The sequence below is a fragment of the Eretmochelys imbricata genome, chromosome 1, assembly GCF_965152235.1.
Source record: "Eretmochelys imbricata isolate rEreImb1 chromosome 1, rEreImb1.hap1, whole genome shotgun sequence".
Lineage (NCBI taxonomy): Eukaryota > Metazoa > Chordata > Testudines > Cheloniidae > Eretmochelys > Eretmochelys imbricata.
This window is the reverse complement of record NC_135572.1, coordinates 207,496,712-207,524,531: the sequence shown is the minus strand read 5'-3', so window position 1 is coordinate 207,524,531 and position 27,820 is coordinate 207,496,712. Positions and strand designations below refer to the sequence as shown.

Sequence of the window (27,820 nt, the reverse complement as noted above, 5' to 3'; positions counted from 1 at the left end):
AGGTGATTAGGCAAATTCACTCAGGTTGTAACATCTTCAGAGAAGCCACCCCCTTGGAAAGGTACGTATATACTAGTTCAAACTGGATTCTCCAGGGACTCTCAGATATAGAAAGAGGTTTTGGATAAATAGCCTGGTTTTAAACTGGCTCAGGGCCAGTCGGAAGGACTGAGCCTGCTAGAATCCATTAGGATTGGGGTTAACTCTGGTAAACTTATTAGCATGTGCGTAGGTCCTTTTCTTGTTTTTACCATTTTCTCTGTAACGCTTTTACCTTAAGACTAAAATAGCCTTGTATAGAAAGAACTGTGTGGTATTTAGAACTGAACCAGTTGCACCTGCTAATTGTTTCTGAAAGCAAGTAAGCAGGTGTTATTGGGCAACATGTCTATGCTGGGAAAGACACATGGAAAGCAGGGAATGGAGCAGCCTAGCAATACCTCAGTCAAAAGGAAGAGAGATGCAGGACTCCACACAGAAAGGCAATGGCTGGGGAGCACGAAGCTGAAAGTGAGTGCCCTTGCTGAACCACCGAGGGGAAATTGCTCTGAACTGTGACACTCCTACTTCCAGGCCAATTTTGCCACTAATTTCTATTAGTGATGGTAGACAACCCGTGGTTTTCAGAGATGGAGGCTGGTGTGATTGAGTTTTCTTTGATATGTTTCTATAACAAAATTCTAGAAGCTCTTTAGACATCAGCGACTTCCAAGAGTTAAAATTTACCATCGCCACATCACAACATTTCAAATTATTATATAATAAAAAAACCCACAGAGTCACCCTATTTTGAAAACATCACTTAAAAAGGCCAGTTAGAAAGCCCTCTCTAATGATCTGAAGAATTATTCTCTAACAAAAAAATTGAGAGAGTCAATGTGAAATACAGGAATATTGTCCTTCAAGAAACTGTCAGTTCAAATGATTTCATCCCTCTTTCCCCCACCACACACCATCCTCAATTTACCTTTTCTTTAATTTAAATGTACTGTCTTAGCATCATGCCTTGATATGTAGCAAGCTCTCCGCTCTAAACAAAATCTTCTGTTTACAAATGTAAATGACTATGTACTTCACTTCCAAGGGATTAATGAAACACAGAAATGCATGACATGAATGGCTCATACAGATAGCAGGAAGAGATACCAATCACCTTTACCTGAAGTGGGAGACTTGCAACGCTCTAGCTCCAGGGAAACTGGACTGTCAGTGAGTTCAGTCAGGCCTGAAAAAAATTGAGTTAAAAAGTTAAGTTAAAATCTAGCAGGGTGCACTTCAACTTTCTTGGCTGACTTCACATAATAAATGAGACCATGTAAATAAAGCTTGAAAGTTAAATGGCTGTGGTATGACTCAGCCCTACTCATTCTTGTCAAATTGATATGAAAATAATTCTGCATATTTTCAACTTCTGCGGAAAGAAAAAAAATACTCAGGTGGGAAAAAAATAGTGACACAGAAAGAAGAGGAAATTGAGTAGGGGTGAAAAAACAAAAAAGAGCCCAATCATTTAAATATCAGGTTCTTTAGATTTATTCACACATGATAGTTAATATTGAGAAATAAATGTAAAGATGATGGTAATGCTATCTGAAAGTAACAGTGAATGTTTATGATGCAAGATAGTTTATACATTTGTTTTAAACACACATGGACACTGTTTAGGGATTTGGTTGTGATAGTAAACCACACACTGCAGTGTGGACAATGCAGAATTACGACTTCCCGTTGGGGCCTCTTGCAACACCACATTCACTCCCATTTGCACAGGGCTATGGACTCCCCCCATCTGAGGCCCTACTCTATAGAAAGCTGTCTACACTCAAGATTTGCTGTAAAATTTCTCACCATATCTGGCCCCGCTGGTGTTAACAGTGGGAATGCTAGCGTGGTCTGGCTGCTGGCGTTTTTACTACCACATAATCTAGATCTGCTCGGAACAGGGATATACACAGAGCCAAAAATACAGTGACTTGTCTTCCACAGCTGCTATCACTGGTGGAGTTATTCCAGTGCTAGAATAACAAAGGGAGAATTTTAAAAAAAATTCAACCTAAATCAACCTAGTAGTGCTAGGACTACAATTATGTCCAACTCTTGCACAGGGGAATATCACTATCAAGATCTTAGTGTTTAGGATCAAAGACCCTGAGCACTGCCTCTAACTTTTCACTTTCAAGCAACTCTGTATCCAATTAATCATGGAAGTATGATCAAACATAGGCACCTGATTTTATATGAAGCCTATAAACTATATTGTTTGCACCTGCTTGGAGCTACAAAACTGCAGGCTCAGAATCAGATACCGTTTTTGAAAATGTGTTCATGTCTGACTTGGTCATTTTTGTAAGAATTATGGCCAACATTTTCAAACCAGAGTTACTGAAGCTGGGGTCCTACATCCATAATTACATTCCTAAATAAAATTGGTCGGATTTTCGGAAGTGCTGAACACCTGCAGCTCCAGTTAACTTCAAGTCAAAGATATTTTTGCAATTTAATAAGCTACAGAGCTAGCCAATGTACTTGAACAGTACCTAACTGTGACAAATGTGAAGCTGCTTTGTGATAATTTATGAATGTTGTACGTTGGCCTGATTATTGGGATGTTTGCTGTATGACTCTATTGTGTAATTTATTAGAGAGCTGTATGGGAATACAGGCAGGAAGAAAAAGAATAGCTTAAGACAGCCACCTTAGTAAACACTTAACAGTGGTTAAGGGACAATGCTAGAACTATTAGCTTTGATGAGTTTGCCTCTGTCTCCTGCTGAGGACTGATTTTGACCTGAAGAATCAAGGCCCACAAGCTCAGGAGAAGCTAGGCCTGCTCATGTCTCCATCACAGGATGGCAGGGCTCTAGCTAATATAGACAATTGTTTAGACTGTTTGTTGCTTCAAAATCCTTTTTCTCTAAAAGCTTTGTTCTTACAACAAAATAAGCAATGCTTTGGTTTTTAAGGAGGTTGTTTGGTCAATTATGTACCACGGAGCATAGGTCTCAAAAGAAAGAACGGCAGGTGCTTGAATGCAGACAGACCTGCAGGGTAAAGTTGGTGGATATACAGGGTACTGCAATCCAGGGCCCAATCTAAGAGTGGGAGATTTGCAAAATTCTGCCAAAAGAGATGTAAAAGCATGAGGCCAAACACATGAGGATGTGTGCTCAGAGAAACCAGGAAGGGGACAGAGATGTAGTTAGCCCTATTACTGTGACACTAACATACAACACTTGTAGTTGCTTAGTAACATCAGATTTATTAAAGGCCTTTAAGAGACATAATTCAGAGAATGGTTTACATCTACTCCAAAAGGCTTTAGATAAGTAAAGTAAAAATCCCCATAAAAGCCCTCTGACAATACCAGTATTTGCAACTGTTCAAGTTGTAAGAATATCATTCTGTTGTGATTCACTTGTGTTTATGGTAAGTTTGCTAAATCTTGTACAGTTGGTGACATATCAATATGAGATTTTGTTACTGAGTATTACACATTTTATATGAAAGTCAGTGTTAGTGTAAACAATACAGCCACTAAAAATAAAGGAAACACACCAAAACACATTAACACACGTTACCATTCTGAAAAACTTACAAAGCAAATATAATTAGATTGTAACTGTTCCCTTATCTTTATCACCATTGTGCCAACCTACAACAAAAATATGGTGTTCTATAATGTAGAAACATAGGAATTGCCATAATGGATCAGACCCGTGGTCCATCCAGTCCAGAATCTTGTCTCTGACAATGACCAGCACCAGATGCTTCAGAGAAAGATGCAAAAAACCCTATAGCAGACAGCTGTGGGTTAATTTGCTCTGCATGAAGGTCTTATTCTAATCTTCACTGGTTAGAGACTGGTTTAAGTGCTGAAGCATGACATTTTTTTGCTTCCAAAGTCCTTTTTGCATAAACTATTATAACTCTGATAGAATGATCCAATCGCTCTTTGAATCCTAGTAAATTCTTGACCTCATTACATCATGTAGCAATGAGTTCCACAGTCTAATTATACCTCGATTGAAAAAGTATTTCCTTTTATCAGTTTTGAATTTGCTACCTTTCAGTTTTATTGAGTATCCCCTTGTTCTTCTGTTGTATGATAAGAACATCATAACTCCATACCTGCCTTCTCAATACCATTCATTATCTTCTACATATATATTATCATGTCCCCTCTCTTTTTGCCTCCTTTTTAAAGTAAACAGTTAAAAAAATTTTAAAGTCTCTTCTTATGAGAGTTTGTCTTTGTACTTAGTCTTCCTTGTCACCCCTCTCTGAACCACCTTTCTTTAGGAAATCTCAGGAGAATAGACACTAAAATTACATTATAGAAGGAATAACAGTGACCATTACAATCATGGTTACATTTCTGTTCCAAACTAAGGTCCTGATGTCAGTTGTTGAGAACTTTTTCTGAAATTTTTAATTTTCACATAGAAATTTCTGAGGCTCAATCTCTGCCCAGAGCTGAAATTTTTGGAAAACTTGAGAAGAAATTATTCAGCAAATTTTGAGTTCAAGTAGAATGAAAAAAAAAAACCCCTTCCTTCCCTCCATCTTTGAGAAGATGTGCTTTTTAATGTTTTAGGTAATTTTGATTTTACCAAGTTATGATCTTGTGAAAGTGCACAGCACATTGTGTACCAGATTTTTTGTCTGTACTGCATATAGCTAAGGATGAGTGAAAGTTTGTGCTGTGTTTACATACATGGCTAACAGCTAATTATTTATCATATGTATTGTGGTAGCACTTAGAGGTCCCTGCCCCACACTGCTAGGCATTGTACAAACATAACAAAAAGAGGGTTCCTTCCCCAAAGAGTTTATTGAAAGTTTGAAGGGGCTAGGATTAGCTGCTGTGCACTTTGTAAGATTTGCTGGAAAGAGGACCACTCTGATGGACCTTAGGAGTTATGCATCTGGGAAAGGTGCTTTCCACCTTCCTCAGCTGCGTAGCTCCTGAGTCACAGAGCAGGATTCCTTTCTGTGGGCTTTCTAAGGTGTGTGAAACAATGTTGTCTAGTCAAATCATTCCACATTATTGCCACTTTGTTGAAAGACCTGGAAGTGCAAAGCTCCTTTAAAAAATGCTTTTTGTCTTAAAAAATAAAAACTCTTAACCTTTTCTCGCTGGTGTGTAGACATTATGATGTGCTGTTAATATACTTTAAAATGTAATATATTTGAATATATTTAAAACTGTATAAAGTTTCAGTGTACAATTATTCATATTAGGCACACATGTATAGCATCTTGTAACAATATATTAATTACACTGGATATGGTTCTTATACAAACAGCAATATATTAATTATAAAATAGGGAAACAGTTAATATTTGCTAGCATATACAGATCATCAACAGTAACAGATATTTTAGCTTTGCCATCAACTTGCTCATGCTCTGAATTGCACCAAAAGAAGACTGCACTGGTGGTTGAAAAGAAAATGTAGAATACACAGGGGAAGACAAAAATCATTAAAATATATACCTTAGGGAGAAAAGAACTTATTACAGAATAAAGTCTGAGTGGAATTTTAAAAAATGCCTAAGTTATTTAAGAAGCAAAATCCAATGATTTTCAGTGGGACATTGGCTCCTAAATAACTTAGGAGAAAAGAAAAGCACGTAGGTGCTTTGGAAAATTTTATTCTATGTCAATAAAGACATATTGGACTGTTGTAGCACTGAAATTAAGATAAAGTATAAAAATTGAAAATAGTTACAAGATGATATCTTTATTCAATGTAGAAATATTCTATATTGCAGTGTATTTATGAAATAGGAGGTAATCTTGTAAATATATTGTAATGAATAAGCATAAAGTGCAGAGTTAGGTAACGACGTGAGTGCTTATCCGTGTAAATGTAAATGTAAATATTCTCCTGATTTATGGATTACTATATATATTTTGATATCCAGGAACAATAGTAGTATTTACTTGTTTCAGTGGGGAAATGAAAGGACTTTCAACATTTTTACCTACGTTTTATACTCATGACTTATTTACCAGTGTATGCCTGATGTATAAAGTAATTCAGTGTTAAGATGGTGCATATCCTTCCACTATAAAATTGATATTCAGGTAAAAAAGGTGTGAATGGATAAATTACTAAGAAGTTAACTCACATATTACACACTAAAAAAATATACCAGAGCAAGGTTATCTAAAGTTGATAACCACTGATGATTAAGTCATAAGTTGTAAACTGCATCTGAATGTTAAGGAAAGGTATCCCTTTTCAAAAGCAAAAGACCGGGATGACACACTTGTAAGGGGGTGGGGGGGTCTCTATACTATAAATATTACACTAAAAAAAAACCCACCCTACATTAAAAGAACGCTTTTAAGGTTGCAAAGTCAAGCCCTCCAAAGTTAGGAAATGCCAGAATTATGTTTCCCTGTGCAGCTTAATTTGCCCCTTGTAAGTATGAATTATGATAAGTTTGCAGATGATATCAAGCTGGGAGGGGTTGCAAGTCCTTTGGAGGATAGGATTAAAATTCAAAATGATCTGGACAAACTGGAGACATGGTCTGAAGTAAATAGGATGAAATTCAATAAGGACAAATGCAAAGTCCTCCACTTAGGAAGGAACAATCAGATGCACACATACAAAATGGGAAATGACTTCCTAGGAAGGAGTACTGCGGAAAGGGATCTGGGGGTCATAGTGGATCACAAGCTAAATATGAGTCAACAGTGTAACACTGTTGCAAAAAAAGCAAACATCATTCTGGGATGTATTTAGCAGGAGTATTGTAAGCAAGACACGAGAAGTAATTCTTCCGCTCTACTCCGCGTTGATTAGGCCTCAAGTGGAGTACTGTGTCCAGTTCTGGATGCCACATTTCAGGAAAGATGTGGACAAATTGGAGAAAGTCCAGAGAAGAGCAACAAAAATTATTAAAGGTCTAGAAAACATAACCTATGAGGGAAGATTGAAAAAATTGGGTTTGTTTAGTCTGGAGAAGAGAAGACTGAGAGGGGACATGATAACAGTTTTCAAGTACATAAAAGGTTGTTACAAGGAGGAGGAGACAAATTGTTCTCCTTAACCACTGAGGATAGGACAAGAAGCAATGGGCTAAAATTGCAGCAAGGGCGGTTTAGGTTGGACATTAGGAAAAAATTCCTAACTGTCAGAGTGGTTAAGCATTGCAATAAATTGCCTAGGGAGGTTGTGGAATCTCCATTATTGGGGATTTTTAAGAGCAGGTTGGACAAACACCTGTCGGGGATGGTCTTGATAATACTTAGTCCTGCCTTGAGTGCAGGGGACTGGACTAGATGACCTCTCGAGGTCCCTTCCAGTTCTATCATAGAATCATAGAATATCAGGGTTGGAAGGGACCTCAGGAGGTCATCTAGTCCAACCTCCTGCTCAAAGCAGGACCGATCCCCGACTAAATCATCCCAGCCAGGGCTTTGTCAAGCCTGACCTTAAAAACTTCTAGGGAAGGAGATTCCACCACCTCCGTAGGTAACGCATTCCAGTGTTTCACCACCCTCCTAGTGAAAAAGTTTTTCCTAATATCCAACCTAAATCTCCCCCACTGCAACTTGAGACCATTACTCCTTGTTCTGTCATCTGCTACCACTGAGAACAGTCTAGAGCCATCCTCTTTGGAATCCCCTTTCAGGTAGTTGAAAGCAGCTATCAAATCCCCCCTCATTCTTCTCTTCTGAAGAGTAAACATCCCCAGTTCCCTCAGCCTCTCCTCATAGGTCATGTGTTCCAGTCCCCTAATCATTTTTGTTGCCCTCCGTTGGACTCTTTCCAATTTTTCCACATCCTTCTTGTAGTGTGGGGCCCAAAACTGGACATAGTACTCCAGATGAGGCCTCACCAATGTCGAATAGAGGGGAATGATCACGTCCCTCGATCTGCTGGCAATGCCCCTACTTATACATCCCAAAATGCCATTGGCCTTCTTGGCAACAAGGGCACACTGTTGACTCATATCCAACTTCTCGTCCACTGTAATCCCTAGGTCCTTCTCTGCAGAACTGCTGCCGAGCCATTCGGTCCCTCGTCTGTAACGGTGCATGGGATTCTTCCGTCCTAAGTGCAGGACTCTGCACTTGTCCTTGTTGAACCTCATCAGATTTCTTTTGGCCCAATCCTCCAATTTGTCTAGGTCCCTCTGTATCCTATCCCTGCCCTCCAGCGTATCTACCTCTCCTCCCAGTTTAGTGTCATCTGCAAACTTGCTGAGGATGCAATCCATATCATCCTCCAGATCATTTATGAAGATATTGAACAAAACCGGCCCCAGGACCGACCCCTGGGGCACTCCACTTGATACTGGCTGCCACCTGATTCTATACAGGCTCTAATTACATGATCACACGCTATTTTTGTCACAGGACCCTGCCTCTTTTAGTGTACAGAATGGCTGGTGCTCACTTAATGAGAATCCATTCAATATTTTGTTTTATCCTGATTTACTGCACACTATTCAAATCAGGCTCAAAAAACAGAATGATTAATTTCCTCCAGGGCTTTTATATGGTTCTCATCAGTCTAGTATCTGGGTGCTTCACAAACGTTGATTTATTTTCACAATATCATTATGTGGTGAGGAGGGAGTATTATTTCCAGGTGCAATTCAAGGGGTTGATTATTATTCTATAATGACCCTTAAAATTTGGGTCTCCAATCCTTTTTTCTTTTTGTTGGGACACTTGCTGATGATCTCTAAATTGGTATGTCTGGAGGCTGAGTACTTAGAGTGCTCAGTGAAACGTCCCTGATTCTGAAATCTGCTTTTTCCAGTGGATCAATGATACCCTCATCTGTTGAGCTTCTGGACACTTTGCAAAGCCTGTCTATTTCCTCAGGCTGTGTCTTATAAGATGGTCTAAAAGAGACTGGATTTCTCTTCCCGTATGGTGAGTTCTCTGATATTCTATTGGTGAGGCTGTGTCACTTTACTCTGGGTTAATGCATGTGTTTTATATTTATGTCCTGGTATCTAGATTGTATGCAACTCTGGGAGGAGGATTACTGCAACTCCTGCAGAAACCAAAAACAGTGTGTGTGGGGGGAGGGGGAAGGGGGTGATTAAGGTGAGTCACATGGGTTGTAAACATCTCCAGATAGGTACCACCCCTGGGGAGGCTTGAATATACTACTTTAAACTGGATTTTCCAGTGACCAACAAAGAATGAGCTTTTGGCTGCATTTAAACTGACTTTGGAACTTCTGTCTGATCATAGAATCATAGAATATCAGGGTTGGAAGGGACCTCAGGAGGTCATCTAGTCCAACCCCCTGCTCAAAAGCAGGACCAATCCCCAATTAAATCATCCCAGCCAGGGCTTTGTCAAGCCTGACCTTAAAAACTTCTAAGGAAGGAGATTCCACCACCTCCCTAGGCAATGCATTCCAGTGTTTCACCACCCTCCTAGTGAAAAAGTTTTTCCTAATATCCAACCTAAACCTCCCCCACTGCAACTTGAGACCATTACTCCTTGTCCTGTCCTCTTCTACCACTGAGAATAGTCTAGAACCATCCTCTCTGGAACCACCTCTCAGGTAGTTGAAAGCAGCTATCAAATCCCCCCTCATTCTTCTCTTCTGCAGACTAAACAATCCCAGTTCCCTCAGCCTCTCCTCATAAGTCATGTGTTCCAGACCCCTAATCATTTTTGTTGCCCTTCGCTGGACTCTTTCCAATTTATCCACAGCAAGTGAACAGGACCTTCTGTCCAAGGGGGACCCAACCCTTGCAAAAGTTTATGGCCTACTAGGGCCCCATCAGACAGATTGGTGACTCCTGTTATGTTTAGTGTATGTTTAAATCTGTTTATTGTTTTTATTATGTTTTCTCTGTAACTGCTGGCAATGCACTGTTCACAGCCTTTGGAGAGAAAGCACAGTGCAAGCAAATGCCATTAGGCAGATTGGCTTACTGGAGATATCCCTGTGTGTGGCAGGGGGCTGTGCGGCCTTAAAACTCCTAGTCAGAAGGGAGTGGGACAGGGTCCTTGCTCAGAGACAGGTGATAGCTGGAGATCTGAGACCTGACTGGGCACTCCTGGAGTGAACCATGGAAGGGAAACAGATGCAGTTACTCTGAAACTGTGACACTCGTTACAAAGGAACATGGCTGCCAGCAGTTGCAATGAAAACACAATGGGTTGGAAGCAGAGTCAAAGTCACCCTCACACCAGTCCTCACTCTTCTCCTCAACCTCTTACTCTCCTCAGGTTCCTTCCACATACAATATAAATATGTTTTGGTCTCTCTATAAAAAGAGCCCAGACTTGATTCCACTTCCCCTTCAAATTTATCACCCCATGTCCCTTCCCCCTTCATCTCCAAACCCACTGAGTTTGCTGTCTACAACGGCTGTCTGAAATTCCTCTTCTCCAAGTCCATTCTAGGTGCCTTTCACTCTGGTTTCCACCCCCTACAGTCTACTGAAATGGCACTCATCAAACTCTCCAATGACCTCTCTTTGGCCAAATATGAAGGCTGCTACTCCACCCTCATCCTCCTTGACTTATCAACTGTCTTTGACAATGCTAACCTTTTGAAATCCTGTTATCTCTAGGTTTCTGTGACTCTGTCCTCTCCTGGTTTTCCTCTGACCTCTTGGATATCTCCTTCAGTGTCCATCTTGGTGGGTCATCTTCTTTCCCTTTTCCTCTTTTGGTGGGGGTCACTGAAGGCTACCTTGGCCCTTTTCACTTCTCTCTCTATACCCTGTCTCTGGGTGCTTTTGAATACCGTCTTTATGCTGATGACTCACAAATTTGCCTCTCCACTCTGGACTTACCTCCCTCCATCCAAATTAAAATCTCTGTCTTTTTGGATCTCCTCATGGATTTTCAGATCAGGTTGCATATAAATCTGGATCCTTCTTGATGCACATCTTTTCCAAGAATCCAACCAATCCAACCATTCTTCTCTCTCCTCTCTGCCAAAACTCTTCTCCAGCACAGATCATCATGCTCCTTGACTACTGTAATCTCTTCCTTTCTGGCCACAATGCCTGCAAGCTTGCCTTTCTCAAATCCATTCAAATCACTACTTCTAAGATCAGCTTCTTGGTTCATTGTTCTGATTATGTCAATACCCTCTTTAAGTCCTTCCATTAGCTCTCCTTGTCCTCACAAAGGTCTCCACTGTTCAGGCCTCAACCTACCACAAGGTTGACTCCCACCTGTGCTCTGCCAATGATGCCAGCCTCAATTTCCCAATTCTCTGGTTCTCCAACAAACACTTTTGTGCTTTCTCTTTTGCTACCACTTATGAGTAGGGAAAACTTCCCATCAAAATTTGTAAAGCTATTGCCATATCCTCCTGAAAACTCACCTCTTCTGTAAGGTGTACTGTAAAGTAGAACCTGAGATTAGCTAGGCAAGTGGAAAGCTGTGATCATTACTACTGATCAGCTAAAAACTGGCACGTTCTATTATATTTCTTTGTGACACCATCTCTCCCTCCCAATCCTTGCCAACTGCTTTGTTTCACCCACCTGTTATGTCTTGTCTTTTAGGCTGAAAGCAATTTTGGGTCAGGGACTGTCATTTATTATGTTTGTACAGCACATACTGCAATATAAATGTTAAATAATGAACAAAATAAAATTCCTGAGGAAACAGAGAAGGCAGATGATGGAGGGAGCTTTCAGCCAGATACCTGAGTGACTTTAGGGAGGCCTTTTCTGATTTAGGTATTGAAGCTGGAAAGCAGACAATACATACTTTAAAAAATTGTGGTAGCAGCTTGTTTCTCCATCTTCCAGTTATAAATCAAATAAAATTAGCAGGAATTGGGCAATTATGTTTTAAAACATTCTATGTCATAGGCGTTATTCCTTTAACAAATCACATTCCTTTAAACAGGTTACCAGATTTATGACTGGCCTCACATTTAGTGAACAAATGGTTCACATTTTTAAAAGCTTCAAACATTTTACCCACTTTCAGTACAAAATGCATTGCTACGGGTGGGATAAATATTGTACACTGGAATCTAGTGTAAGCACAGAACCACATTTTAATGGCATTATGTACAAATACTTTGCAGTAGGCTATCAAGCCACTGTTCCCCATTAATGATCTTGCCCTCCTTGAGTACTTAGCTTAATTGGCCTATCCAGTTCTTCTATGAAAACTGGTTTAAAAAGAGTTGAGCAAGAGGCCAGTTCATTAAGGGTATGTTCACACTTTGAACTGGACGGTGTAACTTCCAGCTCTAGGGAAAACATATCCGTGCCAGCTGTGATTGAGCCAGAGAGCTAAAAACAGAGCGTAACCAAGGTGATGCAAGCAGCTGGAGGGGCTAGCTGACCTGAGTATGTACCTGTCCAAGATGTTAGGTATGCACTCAGGGTGGCTAGCACCTCCTGACGCTCGCACGGTGGCAGCTACATTCTATTTTTAGCAAGCTAACTCCATCAGAAGTAGTGTGGGTATGTCTTCTTAAGCTGGAAATTACACGTCCAGCTTGAAAAGCAGATGTACCCTATGAAGCACACAGCAGGGCCTCATAAGTCATTTCTGCAAAATGAATTATAGCCTAGTGCATCACACACTGTGTATAAAACAGTAATTAGAATTTATACTCCACTTTACATCTTGAAAGCATATTACAAATATTAACTAACTAATCCTCACAACCCTCCTTTGAGATACGTAAGTATTATAATACCTATTTCACACATGTGGAAACCAAGACTCAGACAGGTGGGCTCATTTGCCCACAGCCACACAGTAAACCAAGTACAGAGCCAGGCTCAGAACTTCATATTCCTGGCTCCCACACCATTGCTTAGTTCTGTAGACCACACTGGTGTTCTAAAACAGTAGAATAGTTAATTTATTTACAACTACACTGGGGCAGCACCATCTAAAAATAAGAGATTCTTCACATAAGTAAAAAGAAAAGGAGTACTTGTGGCACCTTAGAGACTAACACATTTATTTGAGCATAAGCTTTCGGGAGCTACAGCTCACTTCATCGGATACATTCAGTGGAAAATACAGTGGAGAGATTTATATACATAAAGAACATGAAACAATGGGTGTTACCATACACACTGTAACCAGAGTGATCACTTAATGTGAGCTATTACCAGCAGGAGAGCGGGGCGGGGGGGCGGAGGGGGAAACCTTTTGTAGTGATAATCAAGGTGGGCCATTTCCAGCAGTTGACAAGAATGTCTGAGGAACAGTGGGGGGTGGGGGGTGCGGAATAAACATGGGGAAATAGTTTTACTTTGTGTAATGACCCATCCACTCCCAGTCTCTATTCAAGCCTAAGTTAATTGTATCCAGTTTGCAAATTAATTCCAATTCAGCAGTCTCTCGTTGGAGTCTGTTTTTGAAGTTTTTTTGTTGCCACTTTTAGGTCTGTAATCAAGTGACCAGAGAGATTGAAGTGTTCTCCAACTGGCGTGAAGAGACTGGGAGTAGATGGGTCATCTACCCCCACACTGTTCCTCAAACGTTCTTGTCAACTGCTGGAAATGGCCCACCTTGATTATCACTACAAAAGGTTTTTTCCACCCTGCTCTGCTGCTGGTAATAGCTCACCTTAAGTGATCACTCTGGTTACAGTGTGTATGGTAACACCCATTGTTTCATGTTCTCTATGTATATAAATCTCCACACTGTATTTTCCACTGAATGCATCCGATGAAGTGAGCTGTAGCTCACGATTACAGACCTTATTATGCTCAAATAAATTTGTTAGTCTCTAAGGTGCCACAAGTACTCCTTTTCTTTTTGAGAATACAGACTAACACGACTGCTACTCTGAAACCTGTTCACATAAGTAGATACACGTTAAAATTAACACAATAACAATGGATGTTAATGATCATCAGGAAGTTAACATTGCTGAATAATCCATTTTAAGGCCCAACCCCATGGTAAGTCAATGAGAGTTTTGTCATTGACTTCACTGGCACCAGAAACAGACCTGAAATGTTGGTGTAATGAAAACAATTGTCAGCACTCATCATGGTTTACATTTCTTGTAAAAGAAAATTTAAAAAATTTGCATGCATGCTGAATGTGTTTAAAGAAACACATTACGGAGCACAAACATATGGGTTTAAGTCCGGCATATTGTGATTGTGATAAAGCTGTTTGCCTAACCTTTATAGAACTTACTCTGATAGGAAGTACGGATCCGTTTCGTTAAATCAGGATAAAAGTTAGACAGGCCACGCATGCAAAAGTTGTCTTTGGAACATGCCAGTACACCAGCATCAGCAGCAGGCAGAGGAAAAAGAGAAAAAAAAAACAGTCTAAAGTGAAAGGATGTGATACCATATCCAGCATCTAGAACAGCCAAGGTGAAGAAATTTCAGCAGATGTTTACCCTCTGGTCAGAAGATATAACAAGGAAAATAATAATCCAGAAAAGTAAAGGGTGTGGGATGGATGGTGAGAAAGCAGCTGAGGTTTTATTCAGATGCATAATTTTGATGAGTGGTCTAAAAAAGATTGTTATTTTCAGTAGGTATTTATACAAGATGGGCTCAATTATCAGCTGCACAAAACAGCTGGAATGTTGCCCTAAAGCGACAGCCAAAGATTCTGCCTGACACAAGGGAATCCTCAGGTGGCACAAAGCTAGCCCAGCTAGCCCTACATCACCCATGGTCCCCCTCCTGTGCAGTTGCTGCAGTGTCTGGTTGAAGCGTGGTTAAAAGAGCAGCAAAGTTATGTGGGGGTTGCTGTGGCCCCAGCCAGACCAGGAGTTGCTCTCATAAGCTGTGGCAAGTTTACATCGTGTTTACACTTGGCATAGCTGAGAATTGAACCTGATGGGGTTAGATATTTGTAAAATGTAAAATAAACAGTATTTCAGGGACAAAAGTAGAACATGGAGGTTTCTTTAAGTTTTAATAATTTAGAGTCCAATCTTTCTTACACCAAAGTCAGTGGCAAAACTCCCACTGATTCCAATGAGAACATGACTGGGTGCCTTAGTGCAGGACATATTGATGAACATATAGTTGTCATAAATTAATAGTACACTACAATTTACATTTTTCAAAATTCATGACTAGATTATAAACCCTGAAGTTTTCATCCCAATTGCTTTGTAACCAAACTTTAAAATGTCATAACTGTGTCTGTTTTAATTGTGTAAAAATGAAACATACAGACAAAAATATTTTACACAAATATAAAGTACTCATTTTACTAATTTTCTGACACAAATGGAAACTTTATATTAACAGAAACATAAGGCAAAGTGTAATTGTATTGGTGGAAACTTAATTCCACTATGCAACACTTAATGAAGTCTGTCATATGCTTCTTGACATCAAATTTAAAAAAATTGCAAAGACAGATTTAATGAGCTTCTATCAAGCGCTCTAGTTACTATATCCAATGGAGGAGAATAAAAATGTCTACTTCCTGTCTTAAGCTGCTTCAGCTACTTAATGAAGATGTCCCTGGGATGTGTTTTTTCAGTTAGTTCTTCGACCATAAAGATTTATTAAAAGACAAAAGCATGTGATTTGGCAGAGGATACATGTTGCTTTAAAGTGAAATCTTGCTTATCTGTCTGAAGCATTTGGCAACTGGAAAAAAAAGCAGCATATTGACTGTGCACATCATGAGCTAGCTAGCATTAAGACAATCAGTTTTTCTACTCCTTACAATTACTTGGGGCCTCAGTTAGGGAGATTACTTGCTGACCACCATCCCAAACAATTAAGCTTCAGATATAATGCTTTGCATTTGAGGAAGTTTCAATACCTAAGGAGCAGTCAGATTTCTCTCATGTGCTTCTATAAATTCCACTGGCTGGCAGATAATCATGCATTTCAAAAGCACTATAAAAAGCCGCAAGCAAGAAAACAAAGAATGAGTCGGGTTCAAAACAACTGTGTTTTATCTCCTACCTGCAGTGAACTGCTTGTTTTTGCGTGGAGAACGGGGCTGACGCTGGTATGGATCACTTGATCCGTATAGGTCAATGGTTCCCATGCTCAGCAATACTGTCTTCTGCATAAAATCCACAACAGCCAAACCATTGCAGTTCCCAAATGCAACTCTGAGAAAAGAAATGTTCCTCAAAGGCATTATACTCTCGCATTATATGGTATAATTAATAGAAATATCATTTAAAACAGCTACTACTGTGAATTTGCAATAATTTTCTAAGACCTTATTTTCAAAGCTTAAGTTTTTAATTGTAATTATAAATGGTTTTATAATTCTGAATTCAAACAAACTTTTGTCCTAAAATGCTGTAATTAACATTCAAAACAGATATAGTTTACCTTAATGAACACTCACTTTGCATGTTTTATTGTTGTAATAATATCTAAACATTGCTGTATGGAACAATATATCTGTAGTAATTACAACCATGTGGTAGATAATGACAATTAAGTGCACAAATCTTACATTATATATAACTAGCGCCCTACCAAATTCATGGACGTACAAAAAAGTGTCAGAGACCGTGAAATCTGGTCTCCCCCGTGAAATCTGGTCTTTTGTGTACATGTACTATAATTTTTTTTGTCCTTTCTTTTCTCCCACTGTACAAAACAAGATTCCACACAGCAACCATAGAGCTACAGCTACCAGGAACGACAAAAGCAAAAAGTCAGTCAGTCAGAGGAGGAATATATAGCTGAGTTTCATATTGTTATTTAAAAAATGACTAAGGCCATGATTTTCAAAGCAGCACAAGGGATTTAGGTGTTCAATTCCCACCAAAATTCAATCGGAGTTGAGTGCCTGATTTCATCTGGCTCCTTTGAAAACAGGTCCATAAATCTTATAGTAAATGTTTAATATATATTAGAAAAGCAATATAGATGGGAGAATGGTAGTATGGGAGAAGTGGAATCACTACAACAAACATATTCACTAGAATAAATGGTTTCTCACCTCAGACAGCTGTTATTCTTTGAGATGTGTTGTGTATGCCATCATACTAAGTGTGTGAACACACTGTGCACCAGTGTTGGCGAGTTTTCCTTAGCAGTACCCACAGGGGAGGCCACTCCTGCACCTTGCTGTTCTTGATGCTCCACGCCAAGAGCTTCGTACTGGATTCTTAGATGACAGGCTCTGATGTACTGGGGAAGGAGGGTGGGTCGTGTAATAGACATATGCAACACATCTCAAGGAACAGCAGTTATGAGAGGAGAGTAAACATTTTTCTTTGTGTTACTGCATATGTCCATTATACTAGGTGTCTTCCAAGCAGTTTCCGCTGGAGAAGGGCTAGGAATCTCATCGGATGAAGGACTGCAGGACTGCTTTCCCCAAATTCGTGTCTTCTCTTGATGTGGTAAATACACTAATTGCATCTAGCAAAAGTGTGGACTGAAGACCATTTTGCCACCCTCCAGAGATCTATAAGAAGGATGTTTCTCACAACCACTGTGGAGGTTGTGTGTGCTCTGGTTGACTGCACAGAGATTTTCATGAGGCATGATGCCCTTGATCTTGTAATATATGACAATACAGCTGGTGATCCACTTGGAAAGCCACTGCAATGTTACAGGATGCCATCCCTTTCTTCTGCATAGGAGATAAACAGCTGGGAAGAGACCCGAATAGGCTGCTTTGAGACATGCAGCTGCCTGGATGAAGTGGCGGCAGCGGGTGGTTGGGGACTCCTCCCTCCTTGCTTCTGTTTTTGCCTAGACTGATCTGCTTGTCTAGGCATATAATACTGCTGCCTTGGTTGAAACACGGGTCAAAATTTTGTTCTTTTGGGGTCTGGTGTATATAGGGGCAGGGATGTCAACACTGGCCTAGAATCTTTTAACATATGCCGTGCTTCATCCATCTTCCAGAAGAATAAGGCACAGCCCCTGAAGGGGAGAGCTTCAAAAATCTGTTGTACTTCTACAGGGATCCCCGATAACAGGAGGCATAACAAGCAACTGATGGTTACTGCCATCACCATGAATTTGGCAGCCAAGTCTGCCACATCCAGGGAAGTCAGCAGAGCGGACATTGCGACCACCGCACCTGTCCCCTGTGTCTTGGTCTTCACCCAGGTCTTGTCCCCCATCCCTCATTGTGTCCAGACTCCAGTCCTGTATTATTCCCCCACATCGTTCTACCCATGTATTGCATGGCTCCCCTCCCCCAGCCTCACATCAGAGACCCAGCTGGCTGGGAGAAGCTCCTCCTGAACCCTGGGTGACCTTCAGATTGACACCCAGAAGGGTTCACTCAGGATGGGAGGGCCAGAGCCAGAATTGGTGGAGCAGATGGAGCCCCATCTCACAAGTCCTAGCACATGGCTCTCTTAAAGATAGATCCCTAATGTGGGGTGGGGCTGGCCAGAACCGCTGGCTCCTTGGGTTGGGGGATCCCAGTGGGGGTCCTTCCAGGGAAACCTGTTTATAGAGGAGCAAGCTGCTCTATTTTCTACTTTGTCACCCCTAAAGGGGAACTGACCAGAGGGCAGGAGGGGGCATTCAGGAAGCTGCAGGTGCAGCAGATTGTCTTGAACAGTCACTGCTTGGAAGATGCCCTAGATTCCCGTAGGAACCCACTTCATACTGCGAGGAGGAGGAGAATGTCAAAGCCATTCTCTTCTTAGGCTTCAGAGGCTGAGGGTACTCAAAGAACATGTGTCTCTTTGAGGACTGCCCCAATGAGGGGGATTTCCTCCTGTCTCTGTTCACAGGGAAAGCTGGGGGAACACTCCTGGACAGAGTGTTGAGGAATGACTTCTATCCAACTGAGGTGGATCCAATGCTAGGTGAAGGGTGCCTCCATGAAGATGTATCTTGAGATGCTCTTCTCTTAGCTTGTTAATTCTTGTCTTGAAGCCCTGTCAAATCAGGTATCTGTCCCTGATGTGACCCTCACCCAAGCACTTCAGACAGTGAGGGTGAGGGATACTCATGGCCAACAGCCTGGGACACCCAGAGTAGGGCTTGAAGCCAGGGGACTTTGGTGTAAGTTCCCCTGGAACCACTTAAGCCCAGAGTTCAGACTACGGAGAACAGGAACAAATAGAAAATAAAGAAAATGGAATCCAAGGGAGGCAAAATGAGTACCACTATTAACTAACAACAACTATGACAGAACATTCACAGAAGGAATGCACTGACAGCATGCTCCAACCACTGACCATGGATCCACCCTTAGACTTTCAACAAGGGTTTGTTGAGTTAAATAAGAACATCCACAGTTATATTAGACAGGATAACATTTTGTATACAGTATACAAACCTTCATGTTTCAGGGCACAGGCCAAGCTCTAACTGATGGGGGTTTGCAAGGAAACTATCCCTATTGTCCATTATGGGGATTCTTGAATCTTTCTGTGAAGTATCTGGTACTACCAACTGTCAGAGATAGGGATTTGGATTAGATGAACCACTGGGCTAAGCTGTTAAAGCAAGTCCTATGTTCCTACATAAATAAAAGACCAATTTGTACTAAGCAAGTAAAAGGGATCAAAATGAGGCAACATAGCGCTGTACAAAAAGAAGACTGGAGCGTGAACAAAACACAATCTCTTTTCTGTGATTTGAGACAACAGAAATGCTAGTCATCTGCCTCTAGAAAATGATGTGGCTGAGGCCTTTGTTGAACACAGTAAAAATAAAAATAAAAAACATGTAAAGAGATAGTGATCAGTGAGATCTTTCTGAAAGTAACCGTTACAAAATACTCTAAATACAATAGTAAGGACCAAGCTGGGCAATTGGCTACAGGAGAAAATCTCAAATGAGTCCTTATCACCCTGAAAGCCATCTGACTGTTGTAAGAAGGATTTTTTAAGGGAATGGGACATTCCATGAGGCGTTCTAGATAAAGGAGGAGTCTCTGGCATTGGTTTATCATGAGGACTATCAGGCCCAGAAAGCAAAGACAGAGAGGTACAGTAAAGATGGTTTAAACCCAGTTCAACCTGATCTTTTGGAACATTAATGAAAACAGGGGAGGAATAGAGAGTCACACAAGCTAATGTAAGACTAATCATGGTTTACAGTGTGTCCGGTGGTCAACCACACATGGCAAAGCTCACTGCCAAAGAAAAATCAAGAGTATACCTCCTAATTGAGATTACACTCTCCAGGGATTTGGGTCTGGTAACTCATCCAGTCTGCCTGAATAGTCTTTTGGCCATGATGTGCATCACTCTCATGGAAAGTGCTGGAGTGCATCTGTGATGGTCCTCAATCGAGGGTCGGTTTGTCGGATAGTGTCATCTGGTGGTCAGGGCTAAGGCCCATGACCTGCAGTGGGATTGTTGGTAAGGGAGCCTGGACCTTCCCACTTCACCAGGCTCCAACCCAGGGCCCTTTGAGGACTGTCAGTGATCTGACAGCCAAGGCTGCTTAAGGCTGCCCTCTCTGGGCGACTTCCTATCTCCCCACCTGTGACTGTCCCCAGGTCGCCAGCTGCGTTAAGGTGGCGTGAAGGGTGCCTGCTCACCACAAGGCACCTCCTGGGGGCAGCGTACAGTGTGGTAGCTCTCTTTCTCAGGTGGCAGCTGCCTCCTCCCATGGTATGGTCCAGCCTCCAGGGCCACCTCAGTCCAAGGGCTTTCCCCTGCTGGGGTAGTCCAAACAAAAACAAAAGGGAGTACTGAAGTCCAGAGTTCATATGAGGGGAGAGGGAAATGTTGCTCCATCAGGCTGCCTCTGTGGCAGGTCCTCCCTTCCCTCCATGAGGGACCTTTGGGCAGTTGTCTTAGGGATAGATTCTGCCTTCCCTCAGGCTCTCCTCTGCTGGAGCAGCAGCTTGCAGGTCTGCTCTCTTCCCTGGTCTGCACCAAATGAGCGGTTCCCCCATCTTTTAACTCCTCCTCCAGTTGGAGCATTTCCTACAGGTGTGGTGAGGCTGGGCCCAAAGTAATTCCTTAACCCCTTGTTGCCCAGTGTTGGGTCATAAACCCCATCACAGCATCCTAAGAATATAAACCCATTGCTTGTGAGCACGGCTTTATAACATATCCTCATATGCTGGCATAGTCTATGGTCAAACAACTGACATAGAGCCCAAAAAACAGATTTCCTGACGAAGAATTTCTGAAGTGGCAAAGAAGGTACCAGACCCAATAATCAATATCTATACAGGCTGCATATCAGCATAATAGATCTAAGCCTGACCACCACTGTCTGGGTTTCTGACAGAATTTTTTTCAAGAAAGCATTGAAGACCTCTAACCAGTCTGAAGAGCATAATTAAGCTTTCCTGAATTAGGTAGGTTTTTGTTCTCAGTTTTATTCTTTCTAAAGCACTTCCATAATTTAGCTGCTTCAGACTAGACAGGTGAGGTTTCAAATTCAACTTAGAAGACAGAAAAATCTACTCAAACTCCTTACATATTCACGTGGGGTGCCATCAGAATTTTGGGAGATCTTTGGTAAAAGAAACCCTTACCAACTTGTTAAAAAAAAAAAATCAGTTCACCTATTCAATATATGTTTTTAAAATTTTTTGTAAGTGGTCCAAATCAAAATGGATTTTAATTAGACCACATAAAAGGCACATCTATGAGCTAAAGGTCAGATTTTTTTTATAATGGTAAAAGGATTTTCCCCACTTTCTTTATACTTGAAAGCAGTTAAACTGTTTTTGCTCAAATATCCCAAAACACTTTACTCCCTCAGGCAGAGATCAGACCTAGAAAATTTCACCCCAACAATGCAAGTTATAACTGAAAAACTTATAAGCAACTGCAAAAGAAAAACTTTTTAGATTGACACTGGCCAAACTAAACTACAGATGTGTTAGAGAGACAAGTTGGGTGAGGTAATATCTTTTATTGGACCAACTTCTGCTGGTCAGAGAGACAAGCTTTTGAGCTACACAGAGCTCTTCCTCAGGACACAGCAGGCTACAACAATGCATATAGGTGTGTTATGCATTCCAGCTATACAATATTGACTATAAAGAAGGAGGCTTAATAATACCTTTGACAGAGGAACAATATAAGTAGGAGAAGATTACTCCTACCAGACCTAAAGGCAAATAAATAATTTCTCTGTCTTCTGTATGCAATCATAAACCTAATGAAGAGTTCAGAGTGAATTTCTTATTTCCCACTAGCTACTGTACTTGCTAACTGCTAGGAAAGGACTGCAACTGAAAGAAACTGCATATTACATGCAGCACACCATTCAATTTCTTAAAGCTGATTTTTTGGGGGGAGGGCGGAGTGCTTGTGCTTTTCATTAATTAATTAATTAAATATTTTTCATAATAGCAAAGCTAAGATCTTGATCAGACATTTCTTGGCAGTTAAAATTTGGAGGAGCTGAGGACCTGGGGCTCACGTGGAGGGCTAGGGAACACACAAACTGGTTATTAATTTTCAGGAAAGGCCTTCTTAGTTGGTCATTGTTTTAATTTAATTTAATATTTTTATATATTTTAAAATATACTAACATATATATACCTGCAGAATTTTGCCACCCTTTTTTCTACTTTTATAATGGAAACCAGTAGTGTGATGATTCTCTTTAATTGCATGAAAGTGTAAATATTTCTAATTTGAAGCTTGCAAGAGCTCAAAGTAAACAGAAATAAAGTGAAATATATTGAATTTCACAACACATCAACTGCCTCATATTTGTTATGTAAGGTGTTTTTTAACCTTTGTTTTTATACATGCTTTGTACCTGCAGTAATGGTGTGACAGCTGTGGAGTTGCTATGTATTACTCTATGTATGAACATGGATATGTAATAAAGGTACGTCTATTGTACATGGCCTGCTCAGTGAGATAAAGTTACGGTATAAGATGATGGAAGTAAGGGTACTTGAAGTGGTTTCCATTATATACCGGGTTTACAGTTTGGTTCAATGGCTCTCAGCACCTCCCCTATACAAATTGTAACTATGGTGGGTTAACAGAATTTCCTGTATGACTGCACTGATCTAATTTAATAGGGGGCCGTGGGAAGAATAAACAGGAAGGCAACACAATGGTCCCACATAAACAACCTCCCAACAAACACCGGGGGGCAATTACAAGATAATGGCCTATTTCCAGGCTCGAGGATGAAGTGACAGCTGTTTTGCCAGGGTGGGAGGCCAGAGATCAAAAGAACAGTAAAGAGTTAAAAAGTCTTCTGAGGAAGAGAAGGGGCTGTCACTTGTCAAAAGCTGTCTGGGCTGAGACATAGATACTCTGTGGAGGCAGTCTAGAGCAGTCAGGCCTTCCCAGATCAAGGAAATGGTAAACCTCAGGGAAAAGCTCAATATGCATACAATCAGTTTCATTATTTTTAAGATCTGTATTCTCTGAAATGCTTTTGTTCTAAATAAACAATATTTTGCTTCAAAGAGGCTGGTCACCATAGGGGCTGGAACTAGGGGTGCTGGAGGTGTTGCTGCACTCCCTGGCTTGAAGTTCTTTCCACCATATACAGAGTTTACAGTTTGGTTCAATGACGCTCAGCACCCCCACTATGCAAATTGTTCCAGCACCCTTCCTGGTTGCTGCTTACCACTATCATTGCTTCCAGAGAATAGAACAGAATTGCAGCGGCTGGCCATAAATCGGAGTGCTGAGGTAATCATGGTTAGTACCAGGGCACTGCAACCCAGGGCCCAGTCTGAGGATGGAGAAATGAGTGATTCCACCATGAGCCTGGTGATAGCTAGACCTGGAAAGGGATGCACTCAATGAGATCAGGAGGGATCAGAGGTGAAGTTTGCCTAGGTATTGTGAAAAATGCATTCTGGCAAAGGTAAAATTAATGAAATTTCTAGATTTCATGACTAGGAGCCGACCAGTACCTCAGGACAGACAAATGTTTTCACACTAATACAAAGGTTATGGCTGAGATTTTCAAAGGGGCCTCTGAGGGGCAAGTGCTCAAATTTATACTCAAAGTCAGTAAGAGCTGGGCATCTAATTCCCAGAGGCCCCCTTGGAAACACCAACCTGTACCTTTATACCCGAGTGATATCTTCTCTACTAGAAACAAACTTGTAAAGACTCTTTTCCTGATTTGATGCACATGTGCATTTCCCATCAGTATGAAATGGAATCAAATGGGCTGTGCTGGTTGGAAAGGATACATGGCCAGTGCATCACAACCTTTTCCAGCTGGTTTTCTTTGGAGACCTAGCCATAAACAAAAATTGTCCCTTCTAACAGGTACCCAAGTGAAGGCAGCAGTGACATCAGTGCCTGCCTTCTATCAAGGTGTCACAGATAGGTCTAATTTACACCCCCTTGTGCCAGCTGCAGGTCATTTTGTGATAATATTAAGATATCTTTAAAAAAAATTATAACTCAGAAAGGTAATTTGGTTTTGATTAAAAAGACAGGGATACTATGTGAAAGATGCCATCATGAGAATGTCAGATTAACTTCTCATATTACATCTTTTATGTGGGTTACTTGTTCTTATAATTTTTTAGCCAAGAACCTAGCTTAAAGCAACTTTTGATTTTTCATGGTGACTTTTAAGTGTCTGCAGGGAACTTCAAAGTATAACTGAAACATATATTGCTTAGTTGAGTAAACAATAAATCAATACAACATGATTTTTAGTTACTTACAGTCCATAGGCTGAGTTTACGGCCAGACTGGTGATTTGTTGTGGAGGCTCACCATCCACCCACACCAACTGAATAACAAGTTCTGCGTGGTAACCAGGAGGCATTCGCACCGGTCGAGTCTTAACACTAAGAAGAAAAAGGGACACAAAATAGAAACACATAAACAAAATGATTAGGGTACAATAACAGAAACTATTTACCCTGAGGAGATAATAGTGAAGCCAACTTCCCTTATAGGACTGAATCAGCACTGAAAAGGAATTCCCACAATACTTTTAATATAGTTGTATATTAAGACTATATATTCCAATTAGAGCTGTGTAGAGAATGAAAATTCCATTTCTTGGAAGGTTTCAATGAGGTTTCAGATTAGGAATGAAACCTGAAAATGTCAAAATTCTCCACAAAAGAAAATTCAAATTTTTGTTTGTTTGTTTGTTTTGGGTCAATTGAAATGTTTCATTTCAACAACATTGTTTTGTTTCATTACAAATTCAAATTTTTAAAATTTTATAATATATAGTGCAAAATAAAATAATTTAGAAACAAAAAGTCATTTCAAAAGAAAAAATTGAAATGTTTCATTCCGAGTGTTGAAATGGGACACCTCAACATTATTGGAAATTGTTTTCCCATTTTTCCCAAAACAAAATTTCTGCTAAATCAACAATCACTTTGTGAATAATTTCTATTTCAGTGAAACTGCATTTTCCGATGGAAAATGAAATGGTTGTGTCAAAGTTTTTCCAACCAAGCTCTAGTTCCAATCCAACGATAAAGAACCCACCCTGTAAAATTGTGGCACTGCTTGCTCTCTGTTATGCCTATCGTTAATTCCTGTACCTCCTCCTGAATATCACACACTCAGCTCCTGGGATGAACAGTTGTGTGTCCATGGACCCAGATCTGTAGATCCTGCTGTAACCCATTCCTAACTAGATAAGTGCTCAGACTAAATATTATTATGGGGAATTCTATTCAGTGGTGATTGATAAAATCTGAGAAATTCAAGAGTGACTATGCTTTAAAAGGCCCCATAAAGTTGAAAGGATTCAACTTTTAATGTCCCCTTCTTATCTATCTAGCCGCATTTTTATGTAGTGCTCATCTCCGTGGTATCTGGATACCTAAAACTCATGAATCAGGCAAAGACTCCATCTCTCCTTCAATCCAACTAACCTGTTTTGTTAACTCTCCTTCCTTTGAGTACAATCACCCAGTAGCTAATCTAGCCTTGAAGACTGAATGGATTCTTATAAGAAAGACAAGGTGGCTGAGGTAATATCTTTTATTGGACCAATTTATTCTGGTGAAGGAGACAAGCTTTCAAGCTATACAGAGCTTTTTATACACGCTTCCTATACAGAGTTTGGTGCAGTTAGCAGTCTCTCTTCATGTGTTGTTATGGAAGGTGCAATCGTCTGCAAAGTAGGTCCCAGAGGTGTACCAAAGATGTTGCGAAAAGATTATTCTTCACCTACTGTATGGCTGCTTTCTCTTTTCAGTACCTTTCTTTGCTGACTGGTAGAATGTATTTATCATCTTCAAATATTGTATTGAAGACAATGTCCAATTTCTCTTAAATGCTGCAGTTTAAAATACCAGACATGCTCTTAAAATTATTTAAAATTCCAGTGGTATAAACCACACTTTATTAATCATAGTTTTTAACTCTCATGAGCTCATTAAAGTTGCTGTATATGTTCCTCACTTCAGTATTTACTCTTTAACAAGAAATGTATATTTTTCTTTGTAACTGAATTTCTTTACCATAGTGGTTACTTATCAGATTGCAATGAATGTTATTTTATTGAAAATAATTATGTACTGTTAACAGTGAAAATACAAATCATATCAAAATGAGGATCTGATAGGTTCTGTCTCATTTTTATAATACTACTCAGTTCTTATGGGGCATATACATTATACAAATTATGGGTCAATTTAATCCATGTTGTATATCTACTGACTTCAATGTAGTTACACCAGGAATGCATGTGGGGCATTGTTTTTAAGGATCTATACTTTTCTTATTGTTTATTGTTTCATATCTATGAAAAATTATATCTTCTCTGGGGGTGGATAAAGTGGTTTCTGGTAGGCAAGTTTTCCTTTTCAGCAAAACTCAAAAGTGGGACCCAAATAGCATAATAACCTTAGCTCATTATAGGTTAAATTGTATAGCTTTGTATTGTTTATCACCTTCAAGATCAACAGTACAGCAGTTTTAAGTAATGATGGCTCATTGATAAAAATAATTATGGGTTGGGCCTTTTTAATTTGTTTATATTGGACCTCTAACTTAGATTCTAGGGCCAGCGGGGACCATTATGATCATCTAGTCTGACCTCTTGTATAGCACACACCATAAGTCTTCTCCAAAATAATTCCCAGAGTATCTTTTTTAGAAAAACACGTAATCTTGATTTAAAAATTGTCAGTGATGGAGAATTCACCACGATCTTTGGTAAATTACTCCAGTGGTTAATTACTCTCACCACTAAAAACGTGTGCCTTATTTCCAATCTGAATTTGTCTAGCTTCACGCTCTAGCCATTGGATTATACCTTTGTGTGGATTATACCGTTGTGTTATGCCTTTCCCTGATAGGCTGAACAGCCCATTATTAAATATTTTTTCCTCAGATAGATATTTGAAGACTAATCAAGTCACTCCCTAAACTTCCCTTGTTCAGATAAATAGACTGAAGTCCCTGCATCTGTCACTATGAGGCATGTTTTCTAACTTTTTAATCATTCTTATGGCTCATCTCTGAACCCTCTTCAATCTATCAACATCCTTCTTGAATACAGAAGTGAAAAAACTTCTTTACTCCTACTCAAGATTACTCTGTTTATGCCTCTCAGGATTGCATTAGCTCTTTTCACCACAGCATCACACTGGGAGCTCATGTTCCACTGCTTATCCAGGAGTGGAGGGATAGCTCAGTGGTTTGAGCATTGGCATGCTAAACCCTGGGTTGTGAGTTCAATTTTTGAGGGAGCCATTTAGGGATCTGGGGCAAAAATTGGGGATTGGTCCTGCTTTGAGCAGGGGGTTGGAATAGATGACCTCCTGAGGTCCCTTCCAACCCTGATATTCTATGATTCTATGATCAAGTGAGCAAAAAGGGAGGGGGAGTGGCACTTTACATTAAAAATGGCATTACCTGTTTCTGAGTCACTGATAACTTCGAAGAAAATTATCTTGAATTCTTATGGATCAATGTCCTAACAGATAAAGCACAAGATGGGGTAGTACTAGATGTCTGCTACAGATCACCAAATCTCATTAGAGAACAGGATAAGCACCTCCTTA

General features: G+C 40.3%; 1 protein-coding gene across 3 annotated transcripts in view; it reads right to left on the bottom strand.

Annotated features, from left to right (window-relative positions):
* Nucleotides 1–27,820, bottom strand: part of STXBP5L (syntaxin binding protein 5L) — a 433,225-nt gene that overhangs the window by 72,771 nt on the left and 332,634 nt on the right. The window contains exons 18-21 of one of the 3 annotated variants that reach the window (XM_077807341.1): nt 24,503–24,628; nt 15,903–16,043; nt 7,239–7,252; nt 1,160–1,225 (exon numbers count right to left, since the gene is read on the bottom strand). In XM_077807341.1, coding sequence (XP_077663467.1) covers nt 1,160–1,225; nt 7,239–7,252; nt 15,903–16,043; nt 24,503–24,628 — 347 coding nt within the window. Of the gene's footprint in view, nt 1–1,159; nt 1,226–7,238; nt 7,253–14,140; nt 14,213–15,891; nt 16,044–24,502; nt 24,629–27,820 lie in introns of all 3 variants that reach the window. The other 2 variants (XM_077807339.1, XM_077807340.1) reach the window with 2 other exon arrangements.